This window comes from Lampris incognitus, chromosome 13 (assembly GCF_029633865.1).
Source record: "Lampris incognitus isolate fLamInc1 chromosome 13, fLamInc1.hap2, whole genome shotgun sequence".
Lineage (NCBI taxonomy): Eukaryota > Metazoa > Chordata > Actinopteri > Lampriformes > Lampridae > Lampris > Lampris incognitus.
Genome location: NC_079223.1, coordinates 25276140 through 25297967, shown reverse-complemented (window position 1 = coordinate 25297967; position 21828 = coordinate 25276140). Strand labels below are relative to the sequence as shown.

Genomic DNA, 21828 nt, shown 5'->3' with positions numbered 1-21828 from the left:
AAAGAGTTGCTGCAGATATCTTGACGGAGTAAAACATCATGCAAATATGTACACGTTCCTATTGACATGTCGCTTAATTAAAGTCAGCAAAAACTGTAACGTAAATAACAAGCACAGAATAAAACAGATTTTCCAATATTGGTCTTGAGAGACAGGGCTGTCTGATGAGAAGTGTGAGTTTATGCTTCAGGCTCAATCTGTGGGTTGGGGGTGGGTGGGGGGTGGTGGAGAGTTTGTAGAAGTTTTTAGTCAATTTGTCATACTGACATATGAAGCTGACAACACTTTAAAAGCAAAAGTTTGATGAAGAAGAACGTCAGGGCTTATCCCAAAGAGCCAGCAGCTGACCAACCAAAAACGTCCGTGGCGCTGTGCGTAGGCTGAGCCTTGTTGACAGGAGATATGTCTTCTCTATCTCTGTGTCCCTGCAGCAAAGGAGACGAGCAGATCTGCAGCCCTCTGCTCACCCAGTCCTTGGAGACAAACCTGAAAGTAAACTGAGGGCAATGTTGTCTCCCATTACTGTAAACTAAGAGAGAACCTGTGAAAAGATGACTATCAGCAGGCTAAATACTGTTACTTGCAGTCCAGTCTGTGTCAAATATGTAGGCAATATTAAGCACTGTAAAAGCAAAAAAATATATAAAAAATCAAGGAGAAAAAAATATAAATCCATCTATTATCCAAACCGCTTATCCTGCTCTCAGGGTTGCGGGGATGCTGGAGCCTATCCCAGCAGTCATTGGGCGGCAGGTGGGGAGCCATATACTATATATACGTATATGGCAGTGTCAAGCCTGCTTTAGTGCCATGGCAGCTTGGCTATGTGGTGCCATGCTTATGTCACCTTTTCTTGACATTTAGTGAGCTCTCACCCTCATATCTTGAAAAAAATAAAATAAATACATAAACCATGCGCTTGGGTATTCCTTTCTACTTTGTTCAAATAAGCATAACTGGATCTCACTCTTTTTCTTTGGTCAGATAAACAAATATGTAGTCTGCATGTGGACACAGAGAACACATTATTGCAAATAAAGTCTTCAACTGCTGGTGAATGAACTAAAACACAATGTAGCGCGTTTGCAGCATGCTCTTACTATACAACATTGCTGCATTGTGGCTCCTTTGGGAACTATTTTCTAAAAAATAACAATAATAATAATTTTATTGTCTTTTCAGATGCCAGAACCTATCTGTACAAGGCATGGTCTAATAACCATAATGGGGAGACAATTTCTTATAATGGCAGTTCAGATTTAAAGTGTGACATTTATATGCATTTGTGGACTCTGTAACACTAAACGCAGATGTGAGTTTTTGGTTCGATAGAGGACATATAAAGGCTCACGCACAGTTTCTAATCTAACATTTATCATGTTACTTTTCATGTTAATGTAACTGTAATCCCAATGTAACTGTGTGATTTAGTTTGCTTAACAAGGCCTGGCATCTATCTATAACCAGCTGCTCCTTTGTTATTTTATTTTATTATTTTATTTTTGTTGTTATGACATATACTGTATAACATTCGGAGTTCTTGCAGGACAGGTATGATGAAATGCACAGATCTGTGTCTAGGACTGAGCCCTCCTTGGTCTGCTGGATATTGCAAGGTTTCATTTGATCAGAATCTCATGTGATAAGATTAACCGATTGTACGACAAAGCTTAATGAAACTGGTTCGCTCACTGTCTTACTCAGATAAGCTACTTCCACATAGTTAAACTAAGAACACGTCACAAACACAAGCCCCAAGACCAGAGACAGGAGAATACTTTGAAACAATATTATTTTACATCACTTTTGTTCAACTGTTTTCACCCCATTGAGCAGAAATATTGCAGCAACCGACTGAGACAAATAACTTGTACACCTCCCCCTCCCCCAATTTAGATGTATATTATTTACATAAAAAGATCCTTGCAAAAATACAAGTAATTTCAGTCAAAAAAATTTCCCTTTTTTCAAGGAGCAAGTAGAAATCTGTACAGTCTCCTCAGAGGGTTTTAGGCAGCGCCGTGTGAACTGTTCCGTCCATGCATGGGCAGCAAAACACTTGAGACCATTCACTGAGACCGCGGTTTCATAGCTTGCTGGAAGTAACTGCCAAAGAAGATATATTGCTTTCGAGTCGGCCATAGACTCTCAACATTAAAACACATGGGGCGCTTCATCAGAGTGCTTGATGTCTGAGTGAGATGGCAGGTAGTCTGGCAAGGGAGAAGTAAGAAAAGAGACAGAGGAGGAATTTTACGTAGCTATTTGCATACGGGCATACTTTTGCATGCAGACACATCTATCTTGCAGGGTAGTCAGAGGACGGATTGTTTAGCTGCGGGTAGAAATAAATCAACTAGAACTATACAGGTATTCCTTGATGAAAATGCTTTCACTGCTTCGCTAATGAATTTATGGGGACGAAATAACTTAGACATTCCCCTCACATTGTTCTGCACATCATTGCACTTCACCTACCTGTGAATACTAATATCCTGCCTTATATATATATATATATATATATATATATATATATATATATATATATATATAAATAAAAAAACAGGTGCAAATATGCAACAAAAAAAAAACAACCTTGCAAACCAATAGAAATAAAAGACTACATTTAAGAACACAATACAGTTAATGATCAGGACACAATGACAAAAAAAAATTACTTTATTGTCCATCAGAATTTGACAAACACATAGGGACTTAGCAAAGCACAACGGAGGGGATGGATGATCTACCTCTGGTTTGCGAGTCCAGTTTTACATCCACATGCTCCAGTGAGGTCATGATATCACCCTCAGCGTTTTGGACGGATACAGAGGTCACTGTCGGGATCACCTCTTGTTCTTTCTCCGGCTGCTCTGCTGTGTACGTATTGATTCCAGGAATCTTCCTGTGGTATAGATGAAGAAGTCAGTGGAGTAGGAACCTACCATCTGTTCTGTTTCACGACGAAGAAGTTATGATAAACTGCTGTTAAGCATAGCGAGGATAGCAGAAAACAGCTTGACAGCTAGTACCCAGGACATTGGATGGGCGCTGCACTTGAACATTCATCGTGTATCGTGCACCTCGGTTTTCAATCAATTTTTCATCTCCTCAGATACATTCCAATCCTGCTTTTTAGATAAAGTCCTCCATTGCTAATTTCAGGTTCACCTGATTTTGTTTCGCAGTCGGTGTGGTGACATTTGAAACACGTTCAGATATGCCCTGGGCAAGTATTTGACATTCACTAAAACATTTTTTTAATACAGTCTAAAAAATTTTTTTATCTGCAGTTTATAGGATGCTACAAGCTCCCGGTGGTAGATCATTTTACTGTTCTAATCCGGTATTTTTTAATGCTTTTCTATCACATGACCTTACTGTATAGTATAAGTTGTCTCAGGACTTATCTCTTCAACCTTCCCTGCCACTCTGCAGAGCATGCCTCACCCTGAATGACTGTGTTTAGCATTTCCAAAAGGTCAACCCTCACATTGTCAGATAGATGAATATTGATACCTGCAGGACTCTGACACCCATTCAGCATTCTGGCTGAATTGATTAGACTGTCATTCCCAGTAATATTCCACAGATTGAGACAGAGGAGAACTGTCTTATTCTTTAGGCTATAATTGTGTCACAGACATCCATAACTTGGAAAATATATTGAGTCTGGGTAGTTTTGGAAAGTTTGAAGATCCAGGAGTGAGGTGCTGACTCCCACATAATGGGGACAACTCGAACTGGGGCCATTATGCCAAAAATCTATCATCTCATCAATAGATGCAACGGTGCGAGTCTGAATATCTGCTGATTGGTTTCACTGTATCTTCCTTAGAGTTTCCCTTTTACCTTACCTCACATATAGTAGTTATATTGAATTCAGGACACTGTACCTTTTAAACTTGTATAGCACAAAGACAGCCAGGCCAATCAGCACTACTGACACGAGCATGATGATTGCAGCGCCATTGTGGCTACTGTCGTTTTTGTCCACAAGAGGGGCTTGGAAAAGGAACGAGAGGGATGAAATGTAAATACAATTCAAACAAAAGGAAACACACAGTTTTACATGATATAAATCAGACTATTTCTCATATTATACACAGATTCCACGTGATATTAAAAAGTCAAAACTTTTTTTTGTGGCTTTTTCCCCCCCTCTTTTTCTCCCCAATAGTACTTGGCCAATTACCTTATTTTACGAGCCGTCCTGGTCGCTGCTCCACCCCCTCTGCCAATCCGGGGAGGGCTGCAGACTACCACATGCCTCCTTCGATACATGTGGAGTCGCCAGCTGCTTCTTTTCACCTGACATTGAGGAGTTTCACCAGGGGGACATAGTGCATGGGAGGATCACACTATTCCCCCCTGAACAGGAGCCCCGACTGACTAGAAGAGGTGCTAGTGCAGCGACCAGGACACATACCGAAATTCAGCTTCCCACCCACAGACACGGCCAATTGTGTCTGTAGGGATGACCGACCAAGCCGGAGGTAACACGGGGATTTGAACTGGCGAGCCCCATGTTGGTAGGCAACGGAATAGACCGCCACGTCAACCAGATGGCCCTAAAAGGTCAAAACTTTAAATCCCCTGAAAACAGTAGGAAATTGGGGTCATGACTGGGTTAAATTTGTGTAAAATGTCACATCCATACTTCAGTTCATTCTCGCAAAAAAAACTGCATCTAGCTCAGTGTAGCACATGAGGCAACGAAATGAAATGATTCCCCCTCACAACTGGACTGAGGGAGAGCAATGTCAGGAGGCCAAAAATGTATGCAATTGCGGCAGGTGAGGTGGACACACCTGGAGACAAATGTGTGGTGTACACATTCACCTGCACCCCTGGTCTGAGCGTGAACTGGATGAGGTCCTGGTTAAAAGCACTTAGCAAGACCTGAGAAAGCTGTGAGAGGGGAGGGAGAGCAAACAAGCCTGTATTAGTCACAGCAGAGAAGCAATATTCCACAGTCATCAATACTGCAGCCTCAGTCATTTCATCCACCAGCGTGAATTATGAATCATAATTTCTGCTTGCTTCTAAAGAAGCAAATGTTGATATGACAGGAAAGACTGAATTATAATTCAATTATCGCCGCAGAACCTGTCTAACCAGACCAGCCTATGGTGACCATGGAAACCCTATCCGGCAAAAGGGCATCCTGCTTATGAAGTGGTAAAGACAATGACATTTTAAAACAAAAAAGTATTTTTTTTATTTCTATTGAATTGAATACTTTTTATTCCCACCTTTCTTTAATACGCTTGTTTGCAAAATGCCCAATAAGTCACTTAAAAGTTCTGTGTCTTAATATCGATTGAAAATCAAAGCATGTTCTAATATGAAATTGCTGTTTTAATTTTTCTCCCCAAAGTGCCCTAAGTTTTCTCACTTTTCACACCTAGATGAAGCAGTCATTTAACATGGGACCAAAATGCCTTCCCAGAGCCCATTTGGGTCCTTAGCCATGCCTCGCTAATTCCAACTCGCTCTTTCTAAAAAATTTTCCACTGGTTAAAATTAGACTGGTCGACACTGTATGAATAATTACTTTTTATTCTAGTGGCATATCAGGGTCAGTAAATCTATTACACATTTTAATAAACTGCCTCCCTCTCTCTCTCTCTCTCTCTCTCTCTCTCTCTCTCTCTCTCTCTCTCTCTCTCTCTCTCTCTCTCTCTCTCTCTCTCTCTCTCTCTCTCTCTCTCTCTCTCTCTCTCTCTCTCACACACACACACACACACACACACACACACACAATCTCAGACCCCGGATAAACATTGCAACCTCACTCTTTCAGTGGAGAGACTGGCAACAGTGAACTGCAAATTTATCATCCTATTGTCTGTGAGGTTCTGCCAGGTAATGAGACAGACTTCAGATAAATACATCTCTTCAATTCTCAGTGCAGGCTGGCTGCCCAGCATTTTGTCTCCTTTCTGGATTGTGCAAATTACATGATGCATCAGTGTAATTAGACACCAATTAACTTAGTTCAAGACTGACTATGAGCCAACGGAATTATGTTTACTCAAGATACATCAACTATCTGTTACAATGGGGGGAAAAGAGTGTTGTGTTCCTGCTATTTATAAAGTACCTCCACTTTATTGTTTCCCTACCCATATTTCATAGCCTCATAAGCCATGGAAAGTGATAAACATCGAAAGAGCTGCGGAATATTCAGGAATCCCGATGCTGCAAAAACACTGGAGAGCTACAATAAACAAAAAGCACGATGAGCTGAAACGTTTATGACATCTATGCAGTTGAGAGAAAAATGATCTCCCAGTTTCTTAGAGGTGACAGTAAGGCCTTGAGGTATATGGGGATGCTGGTAGCAGGACTGAGAACGCTACAGGGCGTTGAGGGATGCCACTTTGCAGTTCGAAGTTGCACGTACACGAGAGAAGATTGCTCTCTAGTGTTGAGATTGTGCATTGCTCCTTTGGAGGCTTGAAGGACAACATGCTCATACATCTTCAATAGAAATGTGTTAAATTTTCATGGATGCAATATCAAAGCAATGAAGAGGAAAAGCCCATTCTAAAAAAAATCATGAAGCCGCTGTGATGTAATTAGCATGATCAGGAATAATGTGTTTTCCCACACTGTAGGTAAGTAAAACATGAATTAACATCTCAAGTCACTATTACATGGTTACGACTAAAAAATGGTGAGGAAAAAATAAATCTGATAAAATTATAGGTCCTTATATGAATCTCAAAACTTCTACTGGAGTGGAATGTTGGGGTGTAATTATATATCTACTACTACTAATACTTTCGGCTGCTCCCGTTAGGGGTCGCCACAGCGGATCATCCGTTTCCATTTCTTCCTGTCTTCTGCGTCTTCCTCTGTCACACCAGCCACCTGCATGTCTTCCCTCACCACATCCATAAACCTCCTCTTTGGCCTTCCTCTTCTCCTCTTCCCTGGCAGCTCCATATTCAGCATCCTTCTCCCAATATACTCAGCATCTCTCCTCCACACATGTCCAAGCCGTCTCAATCTTGCGGTGTAATTATATATATATATATATATATATATATATATATATATATATATATATATATATATATATATATATATATATATATATATATGTATGTATCAACACGGATACAGGAAAAAAGATTTGAATGCATAGCAGTACAGGCCTGTTTCATGCGTCTCGCACATTAGCAGCTGATGAGTGCGAGACGCATGAAACAGGCCTGTACTGCTATGCATTAAAATATTTTTTCCTGTATCTATGTTAATATTCTGCTCCTCATTAGTCGAGCAGTCAACACCATTGACGGTTTCGGAAAAAAACAACATATATATATATATATATATATATAGTAGCAAAGAATATGAGGACAGCCATGTTGTTTATGAATGTATTTTTGTCATACTGTGAGTGATCACATGGTTTCTTCCTCTAATCTTGTGAAGGTGCTATGCCCTTTTTCCAGCAAACTAAAACAAGGTTGCAAAGTAGACATCTCTCATGTCCTCTATGTCTTATCCATCATTGGGCGGCACAGTGGCTAAGTGGTTAGCACTGTCAGGTCACAGCAAGAAAGTCAGGGTTCGAACCCTGGGGTTATCCAACCTTTGGGGGGTCATCCCAGGTTTTTCCTGTGTGTGGAGTTTGCATGTTCTCCCCGTGTCTGCGGTGGGTTTTCTCTGGGTGCTTCGGTTTCCCCCACCATCAAAAAGACATGCATGTTAGGGTTAATACTCCTATCTGTTGCCTTGCCCGAAACATGGCAAGAGGAATTGGAGTTGGTGCCTGGGTGCTGTACGGCGGCCGCCCACTGCTCCTAGCTATACAGCTGGGCTGGGTTAAATGCAGAAAGAAATTTCCCCACAGGGATTAATATAGTATATCAAAATTTAAAAAAAAAATCAATTGTGGAAACCAACAAATCTTTGGTTTACTCTGGTCTGGTTGGCTGGTTTCAATAGTTACTGCACACAAGTTTTCAGAAAACCCAAATATATTGCTTCGTCTCAACATTTCTGTGCAAATATGATTATATATCTGCATTTCCTGTAGTATATGTGCCAACACTGCACCCCTGCTGGTTGAACTCTTCCATAGGTGCGCAGTCCAGAATGCTTGCACATCCAAGTGTATGGAAAAAAAGGTATGAGTCTCACTGCCCCCACTGATCAGAGCAGGCATCCTGATTGCAGCCCCCATGATGAGGAAGTGGTGGAGCACAGACGATACCAAGGAGGTGATGCTACTCTTTAAGTAAAGCCATTGGACCCATAGGTGGATTATGAGACGATGGGCCCCTGAGCATGGACACGTGAAAGCCCCAAGCCCACCCCACCTCACCCGCCATAATTCACCTGTACCAAAACAGGATTTACAGTAAACACAATACACACAATTAACATCAATGGCATATTAACTAAGACATAAATTCACCTGTAGTGTCCTTCAGTTTTTCAGTAGGCCTTTTGGAGCTCTGTTATTGACCTGAATGACTAAGCCCTTTGACTATGGGACAAGAAATGCCAAGTTAAAACAGTGACTTCACGCAGAGGCTCTGGCTTAGGGGCCCCTTAGGGCCCGGTAGGCCCATTCGGAATCCAACCGTGATTGGACCGACAACATGTATTCATTTATATAAAGGATATGATGCTACAATCATGTGCCTTACTCCAGAGTGAGCATTCACAAAACTCAATTTAGACCAAAAACTAATGCGCTAACCCATGTGCTAGCCTGTCAGTAAAGACAAAGACCAGAGTGAGGGCATCTGTGTAGCATTCGTATAGTATTACACAGATACAACACACAGTTAAGAGAAAGACGCAGTGAAGAGGAAGTCTCACGAACGCAATCCCATTGGCCGCCTTAGGTTAGATTTATTCATAATGGAAAATGGCATTGTGCTGGGAGGCTGCACTGATTCAGTTAGGTATCAATACAGTACCCGCTCTAGGTGTGCCCACTTTCCCTCCATGACTTCCTCTCTTGAGCCGCTCTCGGGTACAATGAAAATCTCTGCTGAGGTGGGTAAACCTGGAAGCACTGTGACCAGGAGCTGACTTTCACTGATTCCCGTTGCCTGGACAAAACACCAAACAAACAAACAAAACATCGTTAAAAAAAACAAACAAAATTTACAGAATTTTTACCAGTATGCTCTGTTCTCAGCTTTACACTCTGGCCCCAATTGTACTTGGGAGAGTACTATATGAGAGACGAAACAAGCTTGGTTTTCTGCTTCAGATATCATTTGCCTAAGTACCAGTCACTGTCAGGATATAATGCATAGATCAAGCCAAACGTGTAAGTTCAATTTGACAGTCTTTGGTAAAGGACAGGGCTTTTAAGAGCATTTGCACCATAACCAGAGGTCTCCTGTCAGTTTCTTGGTGTAAGTCATGGTAATATCTGTCAAGACCGAAGGTCAAAGTGAATGTTTCATACCGAGGCCTACTGTGGGGATAAATAAATAAATATATATAGAGAGAAAGAGAGAGCGAGGGGGGGGGCTAACTATCCAGGTCTATTACATAAGCTGCTGCTTTTTCTGATGTCCCTGAAGAGTCTGTGAGGGGAAATCATGGGAACTTTACCACAAAGTTCACTCCACCTGAGGTTTTGGTGTTTTCTCAAACGCCTCAGGGCAAACAATGGCTTACTCAGCAAATGGCAGCCGTCATAGCTGTGCTTCTGGAAGGTTCCGCTCTACTGTATGTCAGATTGTTGGGATGAGCAGCTTGTTAAAAACAGCTGAAAAGCTACTACAAGTGATGGAATGTAATATTCAGACTATATTTTGAAGACAACATCTCTACAAATTGAAATATCACCAGCTGGCTGACCACGGGCTGGAATCTTTCTCTCTGCAGGCTAATAATGCAAATCGGTCCTTACAAGCCTGAATTTGAATGGTGTTTTTTTTAAAGATAAAGTCTACTTTCAAAATATAATAATTATGGGGCATCCGGGTGGCGTGGTGGTCTATTACATTGCTTACCAACACGGGGGATCGCTGGTTCGAATCCCCGTGTTGCCGCCGGCAACATGCTACGTTCCCCTGGCGAAACTCCTCACTGTCAGGTGAAAAGAAGCGGCTGGTGACTCCACATATTTCAGAGGAGACATGTGGTAGTCTGCAGCCCTCCCCGGATTGGAAGAGGGGGTGGAGCAGAGACAGGGATGGCTCAGAAGAGTGGGGTAATTGGCCGGATACAATTGGGGAGAAAAGGGGGGAAATATATATAAAATCATTATATATGATAATTATAATAGCATCTAGCAGCTACATGACTAACCTGAACTATGGAGCGCTTCACCACTCTGCTGATATCTTCTCTCCACTCGGACATCTCAGGGTTCAGCTCATCCAAGTTAGAAGAGAAAGCCAAAACATGTGATAGGAAAAATTCTGTAGTGAAACAGAAAGATGTATAATTCACATACCACCTCATACTACTTCTAAATCCTCTCTGGGTTACCTTTATTATGCATTTCCAAATTGGTCTCTGATACATTTACTATTCATAATTAGGTGGGCCCTTGTAACAGAATGAGAGAAATGCAAACTATTGGACATCCTAAAACGCCTCACCATAGACTTCTATAGTCTTTTTGTCCTGATGAACAGCATTGCTGACTGAGGCCTGAACAGTTACTGTGTGACGTCCCTCTTTGGAGAACATGAAGGACATCTGTCCCTCCAAGGTCACAATGGGCTAGCAGAGAGAGAGAGAGAGAGAGCGAGAGAGAGAGAGAGGGAGAGAGTGTAAGAAAAACATAGCTTGTGCATGTTAATGAGATATGTCTTTCAGTGAATAGAAAGCTGATACGGTAATTAAAGAGAAAGTTTTGTAAGCCTGACCTCAGTTTTGTTATCGAACCACCAATAATAGGTGACTGTCCCCACGCTATTAGGATGCAGCACCGTTGTGAGATTAACTGCTTTGTTCTTTGTGGCCACAGAGGGAGCTATGAGATGAACCTGTTCAAGTGGACCTTCAGGGGAAAATGTAAAAAATGTGAGCAAAGTTGGGGTCAGCTGAAAGGCAAAATAAAACCCTTTGTCAGCAGCAAGCAGTATGGGTTGTAGTTGTTAAATAATAATATGCAATGTATTGAATAACAAGGACAAACAGCCAGTCTGTGTACAGTTCTGCAGACATTTCAATAGTGTTGTGTCAGACACACTGAGACATCTTCAGACTATGCATCACACAACCGCTGACAATTACAATTCATGGATGCTCATCCAGCAGAGAAGATCTTGACTCACAGGAAACGTGGAGATAGAGGAACACCCAGGCAGAGCCCAGACTGCTGCGGGCCGTAGCAGACACTTGGTAGATACCCACTTTATCATAGACATGCTTGACCCCATCCTCGATGGAGCTTATGTTAGCATATGATACAGACGTCCCATCGCCAAAGTCCACCGTTACACTTGTGGTGGAACCGAGACCCTGTGATCAGAAAACATCCAAAAAAATTGCACACGCGCCATCAGTAAAGATGACTTTTCTGTCATTGCAAAGCATTTGCATTTCTCTCTTTGCAGAATGCTGCTGGTTACCGTCATCAAAGATTCTCCTGCCGGCACCCTAGCGGGAGTATGCTTTCCATAATGTCGCCAAGAATAGCATCAATTGGAAAATCCTGCCAGTGTGCATTAATTTTGGATGTGCCAGCACTTAAGCCTTAATATTATCATTCTCATAGGTCTCTGTGTATGCATAAAACACCAGACACAAAACAAAAAAGGAAGGCTTTGGACACAGAATCCCCCCATCAACATGTAACACACGATACTGTTTAGTGGGCAGAGTATATACCTCTTCTAGGAAAACCAGGAAGGTGACATTCTTTCCCAGTGTGGCCACCCGATTTCCTTCACTGGTGAGGAGCTGGAGGCCCCTGGGGGCCCGACTGGGACATGTCTGCTGCTTGGGGCTATACCTCAATAGGGATCCCGCAGTGCAGTTATTTGACAATGCCTTGCGGTATCTTTAACACACACCAAGAAGGACACAGGTGAGCACCATACACTTTTGTGAAAAGACACTACACAACATTCCTGTTGAATATAAAGAGACACACCATCTAGTGAATACATATACATGGATGTGCTACATACGAAGACATGCACATAGCCATAGAAGACATTGATAAATAATGCATTTTTAGGCACATTTACAGCTTTAAATCCGCTATGGATAAGATAACATTCTAGCTATTTCTTTGCAGAAAGCATCTGAATTTCAAGGGAGTTTTAAAATGCAACCGCTCTTTTCAGTATGAGTGACTTTGGCATACCCTGTCGTGTTGAGGAAACTATCCCCGGTGATGCAATCCCTAGATGCTGTCGATGAGACAAACCAGAAGGCTGGGCCACAGCTCCCATCATTCTGCCTCTCAAATCCATAGTCACTGTTCGGGTTGGCAGGGAAGAACAGAGAAAGACACACTGGGGTACTGACTGACATATCAAGGTCAGCGAAGATAACTTATACGATTCTTACTTTTTTGCCAGTATAGCTGAGTTGAGTTTTTATAACTGACTTCTTTTTTTAAAAGTAAATTCTCTTGCATAATGCACCACTGAAAGATGTTAACATCCAGAAAAGTTGTCACTACATGGCAAGCCACAGTATTTGAGATTTGATGTTTGTGCTCATCAAACTCCTGAGGCACAAGAGGAAGTGTATTCTGTTCATGCAAATTATATTTATGCAATGACTAAATGGCCCCGCCGCTTGTCTCGCAGAGATGTGCAGTCACCGTACTTTCATTTTTGCCTTCTTTAACATTATTATTATTATTTGTTTGTTTGTTTTTGTGGATTTTTTCTCCCCAATTGTACTTGGCCAATTACCCCACTCTTCCGAGCCATCCCGGTTGCTGCTCCGCCCCCTCTGCCCATCCGGGAAGGGCTGCAGACTACCACATGCCTCCCCCGATACATGTGGTCTTTTTATCACCTGACAGTGAGGAGTTCCGCCAGGGGGACATAGCGCGTGGGAGGGACGCCCGACCAAGCCGGAGGTAATACGGGGATTCAAACCGATGATCCCCCGTGATGGTAGGCAACGGAACAGACCGCCACGCCACCCGGACACCCCTTCTAATTGGAGCGTGTCCCAGACTTTTATTAGAAAAGGTCTCTCAGAAATACACTGCGATTGGGCATGGGGGCATCCGGGTGGTGTGGCGGTATATTCCGTTGCCTACCAACACGGGGATCGCCGGTTCGAATCCCCACGTTACCTCCGGCTTGGTCGGGCGTCCCTGAAGACACAAACTGGCCGTGTCTGCGGGTGAGAAGCCGGATGTGGGCAGTGTTTCCCACGCATAGACTTTACTTGGGCGGGCCGCCCAGGTATATTAACGGTCGCCAAAGTATGGCGGCCCATTTTAGCATTTCATTTTTTTTTATTTCTATTCCCCCGAGAGAACGCCGCCATCCGCGATCGAGTAACTATCCTAGTCTAGTCGGAAAGGCACGAACTGAGGAGGCCTCTTGGATGAGAGGCGAAACGTCTTTACGGATAAGTCCAGTTGCACTTGATTCAACTCCTTTGGATAACCATGACCAGGATGAATGAGAACATTCAGACAGCTCGAGTAAGTAGTGAACAATCTCCCCCTCGCTCTGCCCCTCCCTTACCTGTTCGTTCTGTTATCGCGAGAAGGGTCTACTGACAATCGCGCGCGCTCTGAAGAGACGCAGAAAGACGTCCTTTCGTATTACGTCGTTAGAGGAGGCGGACGTGGGTGTTTTACGAGCACTCACAGGTAAAGCGACTCCTTTTCTCCTTGTTGTGTACCTGTTCTCTGACTCCGGCAGCAGCTTCGAGTTCTATGAAAGAAAGCGGCAGCTATGCTGCGTTGGTAGCTACAAGACTCGAGTGTATTCGGAACTTTAACATTGCGCAACATGCAGCCAAGTTGTCCTGGCTTAGATGATACCAGTGGTCCGCGGTTTCAGTTACCCGACCGCGGTCCGAAAATATGAAATGGAAAATTCCAGAAACAAAACAACTGACAAGTTTTAAATTGCGTGCCGTTCTGAGTAGCGTGATGAATTCTCGCGTCGGGGACGTGAATCCTCCCTTTGTCCAGCGTATCCACGCTGTATACGCTACCCGCCCGTTAGTCATTTAGCGCTGTTTAAATAGGGTTCGATACTACCCGCGGTTTCAGGCATCCGCTGGGGGTCTTGGAACGTATTCCCTGCGGATAAGGGGGGGGGGCTACTGTTTTCTCTTCGGGCTATGGCAATCAGAGAGAAACAGACTAACTGTAGCTTAGTTTAACCTACAAATTTTTCATGCATTTACTCAGCAGATATGAGTATTGAGATAAATCAAAATATTGTGTAAAAGGTCACACGTATTTGTTGTTTTTCACATGTGGTAAACCATTTTTTGTGCCGGCCCTTTCCGCCGGCTACCGCCGCAAGTTTATTTCAGACCTGTGGGAAACACTGGTGGGTATGTGTCCTTGTCGCTGCACTAGCACCTCCTCTGGTCGATCGGAGCGCCTGTTCTGGGGGGGGGGGACTGGGGGGAATAGCGTGATCCTCCCACTACACGCGCTACGTCCCCCTGGCGAAACTCCTCACTGTCAGGTGAAAAGAAGCGGCTGGCGACTCCACATGTATCAGCTGTCTCTGCAGCCCTCCCGGATCAGCAGAGGGGGTGGAACAGCGACCGGGACAGCTCGGGAAGAGTGGGGTAATTGGCCGGATACAATTGGAAGAAAAAGGAGGTACTGTGGTGGACACGTATTGGGGACAGAATTCAACCCAGGAACTAAGGGTTAAGTCATGGTTGCCCTGGCAGGTTAACGCAGGGTTAAGTTATGGTTGTCCAGCCAGTTTTCTGAGGATTCTTGCCACCTCCGCTCAGTCGAGCTGTGGTTTGGTTGTCTCTCGGATTTACCGTGGATTAAAGAAAGTTGCCTACACGGCTAAAGTGTGAACCTACGGTCTTCTCCGTTCCTTCGGCTCTACACTGGTGACCCCGACGTCGGTTTTCGGATAAGTTTTCTGAAACCACACACATTATGGCTACGAACGCCGTTGCAATGAAACTGCCGGAGTTTTGGGAGTCTTCCGCGGCTACATGGTTCGCGCAGGCTGAGGCACAGTTCGCGCTCAGAGACATAACAGCAGACGAGACCAGGTACTACTACGTAGTGGCAGCGCTGGGGTGCGCTACGGCTTCCAGGATAAGCGGTTTCATAACCGACCCACCGGCCGATGGTAAATACGCCGCACTTAAACATCTCCTCCTTGAAACTTTTGAACTGTCAACAACGGAGAGAGCACGTCGCCTCTTCGCAATTCAGGGCTTGGGAGATGGCAAACCATCGGAGCTAATGAGCAGGATGTTAAACCTACTGGGTCAAGAAAAGCCATGTTTCCTGTTTATGGAGCTGTTTCTGCGCAACATGCCGCCCCACGTCCAGACTGCGCTCGCTAACTCCACCATCACTGATCCCCGTGAGCTGGCAAAGGAGGCTGACCGATTCTTCGTCGCTACACAACGTTCCTCCCATACCGGGGTGCTGGCTCCTACCTTCACTGGCCCCCCGCCGACATCGCGGGCGTGGCCCGACGGTGGCGCCACAGCGTCAGACCGCTACAAGCCCTCTGGACTCTGTATGTACCACGCTCGATTTGGTGCGAAAGCTAAACGGTGCCGTTCCCCCTGCAACTACAGGCCGACGGGAAACGAGAGGGCCAACACTCAGTAGTGGCCATGAGTGTTGGCGATACGAGCAGGCTACTCTTCATCCTCGACACCATCTCCGGTCGGCGATTTCTTTGTGACACGGGCGCACAGAGAAGCGTGCTCCCTGCTACTGACGTCGACTTCATGGGCGGGGAGCGGGGCCCCCAGTTGGCGACGGCTGACGGCAGCCCTATCCACACCTACGGCGTGCGGTCTGTAGAACTGTGTTTTGGTGGAAAACGTTTCACGTGGGAGTTCGTCATGGCCAATGTAACGCTTCCCCTCCTCGGAGCGGATTTTTTGTGCGCTTACGGTTTGCTAGTGGACATTCAGAACAGCCGTCTTGGTCGATGCCTTAACCTTCTCCTCCTTCGCATGTACGCGGAGGGAAGCGGCCTATGCAGGTCTAGCCAACTCTCTCTCAGAGGCAGACAAGTTCAACCGCCTCCTCGCTGAGTTCCCTGACCTCACCCAGCCTACCTTCTCTGCACCTACCGCTAAGCCTGGGGTGGAGCATCACATTGCTACGAAGGGGCCCCCGGTCTACGCCAGAGCCAGGCGTGGAACGCATGGGGATCATCCGCCGCTCTGACAGCCCGTGGGCGTCCCCACTCCACATCGTCGCTAAGCCTGATGGAGGTTGGCGCCCATGCGGGGACTACCGCCGACTAAATGACGCCACCACGCCTGACCTCTGCTAAGTTTGTGTGGGAGGGACTTAAGAGAGACGTGAAAGCGTGGGCCGACTCGTGTGTTGCCTGTCAGCGGGCTAAGATACACCGCCACATTAAGGCGCCCCTGGAACGCTTCGCAGTGCCGGAGAGACGATTTGACCATGTCCACGTCGACCTGGTTGGTCCCCTACCCCCCTCCCAGGGGTTCACCTACCTCTTCACTGTGGTGGACAGGACTACGCGCTGGCCTGAAGCTGTTCCCCTGGCATCCACGACGTCTGCTGATGTGGCCCGGGCTTTTATTGGGTCGTGGGTCTCACGTTTCGGTACGCCTTCCGACCTTTCATCTGACCGCGGGCCACAGTTTACCTCAGAGCTATGGAATGCTGTGGGTGAGGCTCTGGGCGTCAAGCTTCATCGCACTACCGCCTACCACCCTCAGGCGAACGGCCTATGTGAGCGCTTCCACCGGTCCATGAAGGCTGCGCTTCGGGCTACTCTCAAGGACTGCAACTGGGTCGACAAGCTCCCATGGGTCATGCTGGGCCTGCGGACCGCCCCGAAGGAAGACCTACAAGCCTCCTCTGCGGAGCTGGTGTACGGCACGCCGCTGCGAGTCCCAGGCGATTTCATGCCCAATGCAACGCGTCCCTGGTCAGCTGTGGACCAACGAGCCTCCTTGCTGGACGGGGTCAGAGCTTTCACACCCGTCCCTACCGCCCAACACGGCGCGCCGGTGTCCCAGGTGCCCCCAGGTCTGCAGTCAGCGGACTACGTGTTCATCCGTCACGACGCACACCGCCCCCCTCTGCAACCCCCTTATGACGGCCCCTTCCGCGTCCTGGAACGGGGAACTAAGCACCTGGTGGTGGATTTTGGGGGCACGGCCGAGCATGTTTCAGTGGACCGAGTTAAACCCGCACCCCTGGACTTGACGCAGCCGTTGGAGTTAGCCCAACCTCCTCGTCGCGGTCGTCCCCCGGCTCCGCCTCCTCCCCCCGTGGAGGCCCGAGCTGCCTCTTCTGCTCCTCAGGCCGACCTCCACAGGCCCGCGTCAATGCCTCCCGGAGACACTCCGGCCCCTGTTATCCGGAGCCGCCGCGGACGGCCTGTCGTCCCCCCGCGCCTGCCTGACTTCGATTACTAGGGCGAATTCTGGGGGGGCTCATGTGGTGGACACGTATTGGGGACAGAATTCAACCCAGGAACTAAGGGTTAAGTCATGGTTGCCCTGGCAGGTTAACGCAGGGTTAAGTTATGGTTGTCCAGCCAGTTTTCTGAGGATTCTTGCCACCTCCGCTCAGTCGAGCTGTGGTTTGGTTGTCTCTCGGATTTACCGTGGATTAAAGAAAGTTGCCTACACGGCTAAAGTGTGAACCTACGGTCTTCTCCGTTCCTTCGGCTCTACAGTACAATCCAAAAAAAAAAAAAAAAAAAAAGGAAGCAAGAGTGCTATGATGTTTTGATTAATTTCGGCTTATACAGCTTTGACCAGCCAGCACTGTTTATTGACCTCTGGTGAAGTCGGAAATATAAAATACAGCTAAAGAAAACACTATTTGTCTGAGAACCGAGCTGTGTGTCTGAAATTGACCAGCTATCTGACATACCTATGAGGAACAGAGAGTGGCCTCAGCACTGAATACCTGCATGATGTCTAGTAGTCAGTGCTGTGTGCTTACTGTTGGTATTGAGGTGTCACACCTGTGTGATACTTGTTTACTTGTGACGCTCATACGGTATGCTACCTGCGTAGTGCAGATGACGTGAAGGGTTGTGTTGCCAAATAAAACATACACCATTTACAAAACCATCCTCCAAAATGGTTGATGGTTGTTGAGAGTGGATAATTTATGTCCATTGTTGACAAATGGAGTAGATTCTGCGCAAGCACCATCATTTATATTTCAGAAAGATACGCATCAGGCAATGATTTTTTTTTCAGGAGATGTTTTGGCAGTTAGACTTAATACATTAAATTCAGACTTTGTACAAGATAAATGTTGCCCTGTGGATTTAATATGGTGAAAAAAGCAACTGTACAGCAGTATACTTACCATTCAAAATCCGCCTCTGTACACGGGCAGGGGTCTGACATCTGGGAGATATGCTGATCTCTGGTTTTGACACATCGGGCATCTGCTTTTAGTTTTTGAAAAATTCTCTTTACTCCCATGATGCAGGCTTCACCCTGTAACAAACACTGCATCATTGTCTTGAAAAACAGATAAACATTACATATAGTCGTTTCAGGTCAAAGAATAATGCTGATATCGACTTGTGAAAAGGAAATTTGCAAAGTTGAATTAAATGGCAAACTGAATGTTCAGGTAACAACAGCATGCCTCTCTTACTTCATTATGTAACTGCCATGTCCGGTAGTCTTCAGACATACACCGTCTATTGAAGATGGACCTGAAGTCGATTTTGACCAGCTGCCACTCTGAACGGTGACTGAAATGACCAAATAATCTGCACAAACACAAAAGTCATCAGAAAAAAATATGTTTTCATTTAAGAAAACATACAATGCTTTTTCATTCTCATTTCAACAAAGAGGCCAAATATTTTGTCTTATTTTCTCCCCAATTGTACTTGCCCAATTACCCCACTCTTCCAGCCATCCCGGTCGCTGCTCCACCCCCTCTGCCGATCTGGGGAGGGCTGCAGACTACCACATGCCTCCTCCGATACATGTGGAGTCACCAGCTGCTTCTTTTCACCTGACAGTGAGGCGTTTTGTCAGGGGGATGTAGCGCGTGGGAGAATCACACTATTCCCCCGAGTCCGGTCTCCCACCCATAGACACGGCCAATTGTGTCTGTAGGGACGCCCGACCAAGCCGGAGGTAACATGGGGATTTGATCCGGTGATCCCTGTGTTGGTAGACAATGGAATAGACCACTATGCTACCCAGACGCCCAACATATTCTGTCTTTTTTACTGACTGAACTGGTACTTTTGTCATTTCTAGACTTCGGTTCATCATATAACACAATTAACAAACTAGCAACACATAAGCTGATGTTCACATGGTCAGAATGTGTGTTTTTTTTGGTTTTTTTTATGGAGGCCAAATTAATCAACAAGTCAACTCTGGAGCTATGTTACAAGACACCAATAACAAACTCTTTGACTCGTCTGGACTTTCTCATATCTTACGTCATTATTAGGGTGTCCTCGCCCGGCTCCCCAAGCACTCCATCAACATAAATGGGTGAAGAGGTGAAGCTGTATTTCTCCCAGTGTTGGCCCTCATCAAAACTCAGCCTGAGGGGGAGGACGATGGTTGAGTCATGCAGAGGGAAATTTAATAAGAAAACTACAACCTGGGAATTTGCTTAAAGGCTACTTTTTGTATTGCAGATGCACACATTTTAAAATACGGTGTAATTGATCGTAGGGGAGCCTCACCAAATGTGTCTGACAGGCAGAGGTGTGTGTCGAATGGCCACCAGAGCCCCTCCCTGGTTCAGGAACAGCACGCTGTACTCTTCCTCAAAGACCTGCCAACAGAGCTGGGTTCACTCCGTCCGTACAAGTAATCAAAGTCCGACAACAAAAACTATGTGCTTGTATGCAATATTTTCAACATGCATACTTAAATATCCGATTAAAGGAAAAGTGAACCGCCACCCTCTACACAAAAGTTATGAGACAAAATAAACCGTGTGTCCACAAAGCTGCACACATTGCCTTGGGAATAAGTCAAAAACAAGCAACGGTTTTATGCATCATTCATCAAAAGATTACTGTCTTTGCAGAGTCATCCTAAATCAGCAGAATAATCCAGTGCATGGTCTTTCATATAGTTGTATTGTTTTAAAGTTCAAAATGTTTTATTTTTTATGGCGATGGTGCTATACCTCTCTCCAAGTGTTCCCGGCATCAGATGTGATGAATATGCTGACGTTATTGCTGGTCAATTCAGGCCCAACTACACCTGAATACAAAGAGCATAAAAACAGTGATTTGTTTTTTAAAAGAATGATTCCTATTTGTCTGAAGAAGGAAGAAAAGCACAGGCACACCAGATAAGATCTCTTCAACATTAAGCACTTAATCAGGTAAGACAAAGAGGAACAGCAATGCTTTATTATTATTTATTAATTCCAGCATCAGACAATACATGTGCAGCTAAAGTGCACTTCATTTCATAGTGCAAATTAGTTTTAGGTAAAAAAAAAACATTTTAACATTTGTACAGAAACCAAAAAAAAGAATTATGGATTTTTTTTAGTGTTTTAAGCAGTCGGACCACGTAGAACCAAATACAACGGCAATAAAAATGTCAGGAACCAGAGATTGAGGCACCCGTGGTAAAAATAAACTAATAAAGGTGCAAGTAAACAAAAACCTGGCTGTATAAATAAAACATACATATCAAATCTCCTCCTTACCTGATGCTATGATAATTCCTGGAGCTGAGTCTTTGCTGACTATGTTTCCGGAGGTATAAGGGTTCTCTGACACGTGAAGGTGTAGATGTAATGAACAGAAGGGCTAAAAAAAAAATTAAAAAAAAACAGTGTCGCAGGAACGACTGGAGTCAGCTGTTATCAACCCTAATGCAAAAATGTAAGAACTGATGCAGACATGGACGAATATTATTAGAAAGTAATTCCTAGCATTTGCTTTGGCCTGCTTGGAATACCACTTGGGTGAGGTTTGCCAGAAAGGAAAATATACTGAAATATGATCAGACAAACAAAGTACTACAAAGTCAACTAAAAGTACCTTTCTTGATTGACAATTTACCAGATGCTTTTGGAATATTCTGACATGATAACCCCCAAATATTTGATTCTCCAAGGAGCTCAAAACAAACATTGAAAATTATTTGCAAATCCTTCTGGACCATGGGGAATTGTGATGCATTTTAAAAGGTGTTGTGGGTAGATAAGGGGCATCAAAACAAGCAGTACAGTCCCCTGTTAGTGGCCCACTTACTTGTTCACAGTAAATCTGGTTCCCCCGGATGTCGGTGATGGGAGCATGTAGCAGATGCCAGTCTCTCCCCTTGTTGTACGTGATGAAAGTTTTCACTTGGTTTTCAACAACTTTATTTGACAGGAACACCCCTTTAATCCCAGCTACCTGCAAACATGAGCGAGAGAGAGAGCGAGAGAGAGGAGAAACTATAAAAGGAGGTAAAAAAAACCAATCATAAATTATTCAAAAATTTCTCAAGCTGAAGGCCTAGCATCGACAGTAAAAGATGGCTGTATGCGATAGCTTTTCTGACAGGGAGCACTATTTTTGACCATCTGTAGGACTCTGTGGAATCAAAACAACATATGGCACAGCTCTGAGATGTTTCCTGCCTCTTAGTGTTTGTGAGCAAGGAGAAACATAAACCCACATGCTGTGAAGATTGGAGTTTTGTTGCTTTTCTATCAAAAAGTGCGCATAATTTGGTCGA

General features: G+C 44.9%; 1 protein-coding gene across 1 annotated transcript in view; it reads right to left on the bottom strand.

The window, feature by feature from the left end:
* Window positions 1–2154: 2154 nt before the first annotated feature.
* LOC130122484 (VPS10 domain-containing receptor SorCS1-like) overlaps window positions 2155–21828 on the bottom strand; it is a 50285-nt gene continuing 30611 nt past the window's right edge. The window contains exons 10-27 of the mRNA XM_056291417.1: window positions 21357–21503; window positions 20807–20909; window positions 20273–20349; window positions 19821–19912; window positions 19569–19676; window positions 18761–18878; window positions 18464–18597; window positions 12311–12424; window positions 11830–12001; window positions 11274–11460; window positions 10863–10996; window positions 10593–10716; window positions 10297–10409; window positions 8946–9080; window positions 4812–4911; window positions 3897–4005; window positions 2751–2905; window positions 2155–2213 (exon numbers count right to left, since the gene is read on the bottom strand). Of these exons, the coding sequence (XP_056147392.1) occupies window positions 2155–2213; window positions 2751–2905; window positions 3897–4005; window positions 4812–4911; window positions 8946–9080; window positions 10297–10409; window positions 10593–10716; window positions 10863–10996; window positions 11274–11460; window positions 11830–12001; window positions 12311–12424; window positions 18464–18597; window positions 18761–18878; window positions 19569–19676; window positions 19821–19912; window positions 20273–20349; window positions 20807–20909; window positions 21357–21503 (2181 nt within the window). The remainder of the gene's footprint in view (window positions 2214–2750; window positions 2906–3896; window positions 4006–4811; window positions 4912–8945; window positions 9081–10296; window positions 10410–10592; window positions 10717–10862; window positions 10997–11273; window positions 11461–11829; window positions 12002–12310; window positions 12425–18463; window positions 18598–18760; window positions 18879–19568; window positions 19677–19820; window positions 19913–20272; window positions 20350–20806; window positions 20910–21356; window positions 21504–21828) is intronic.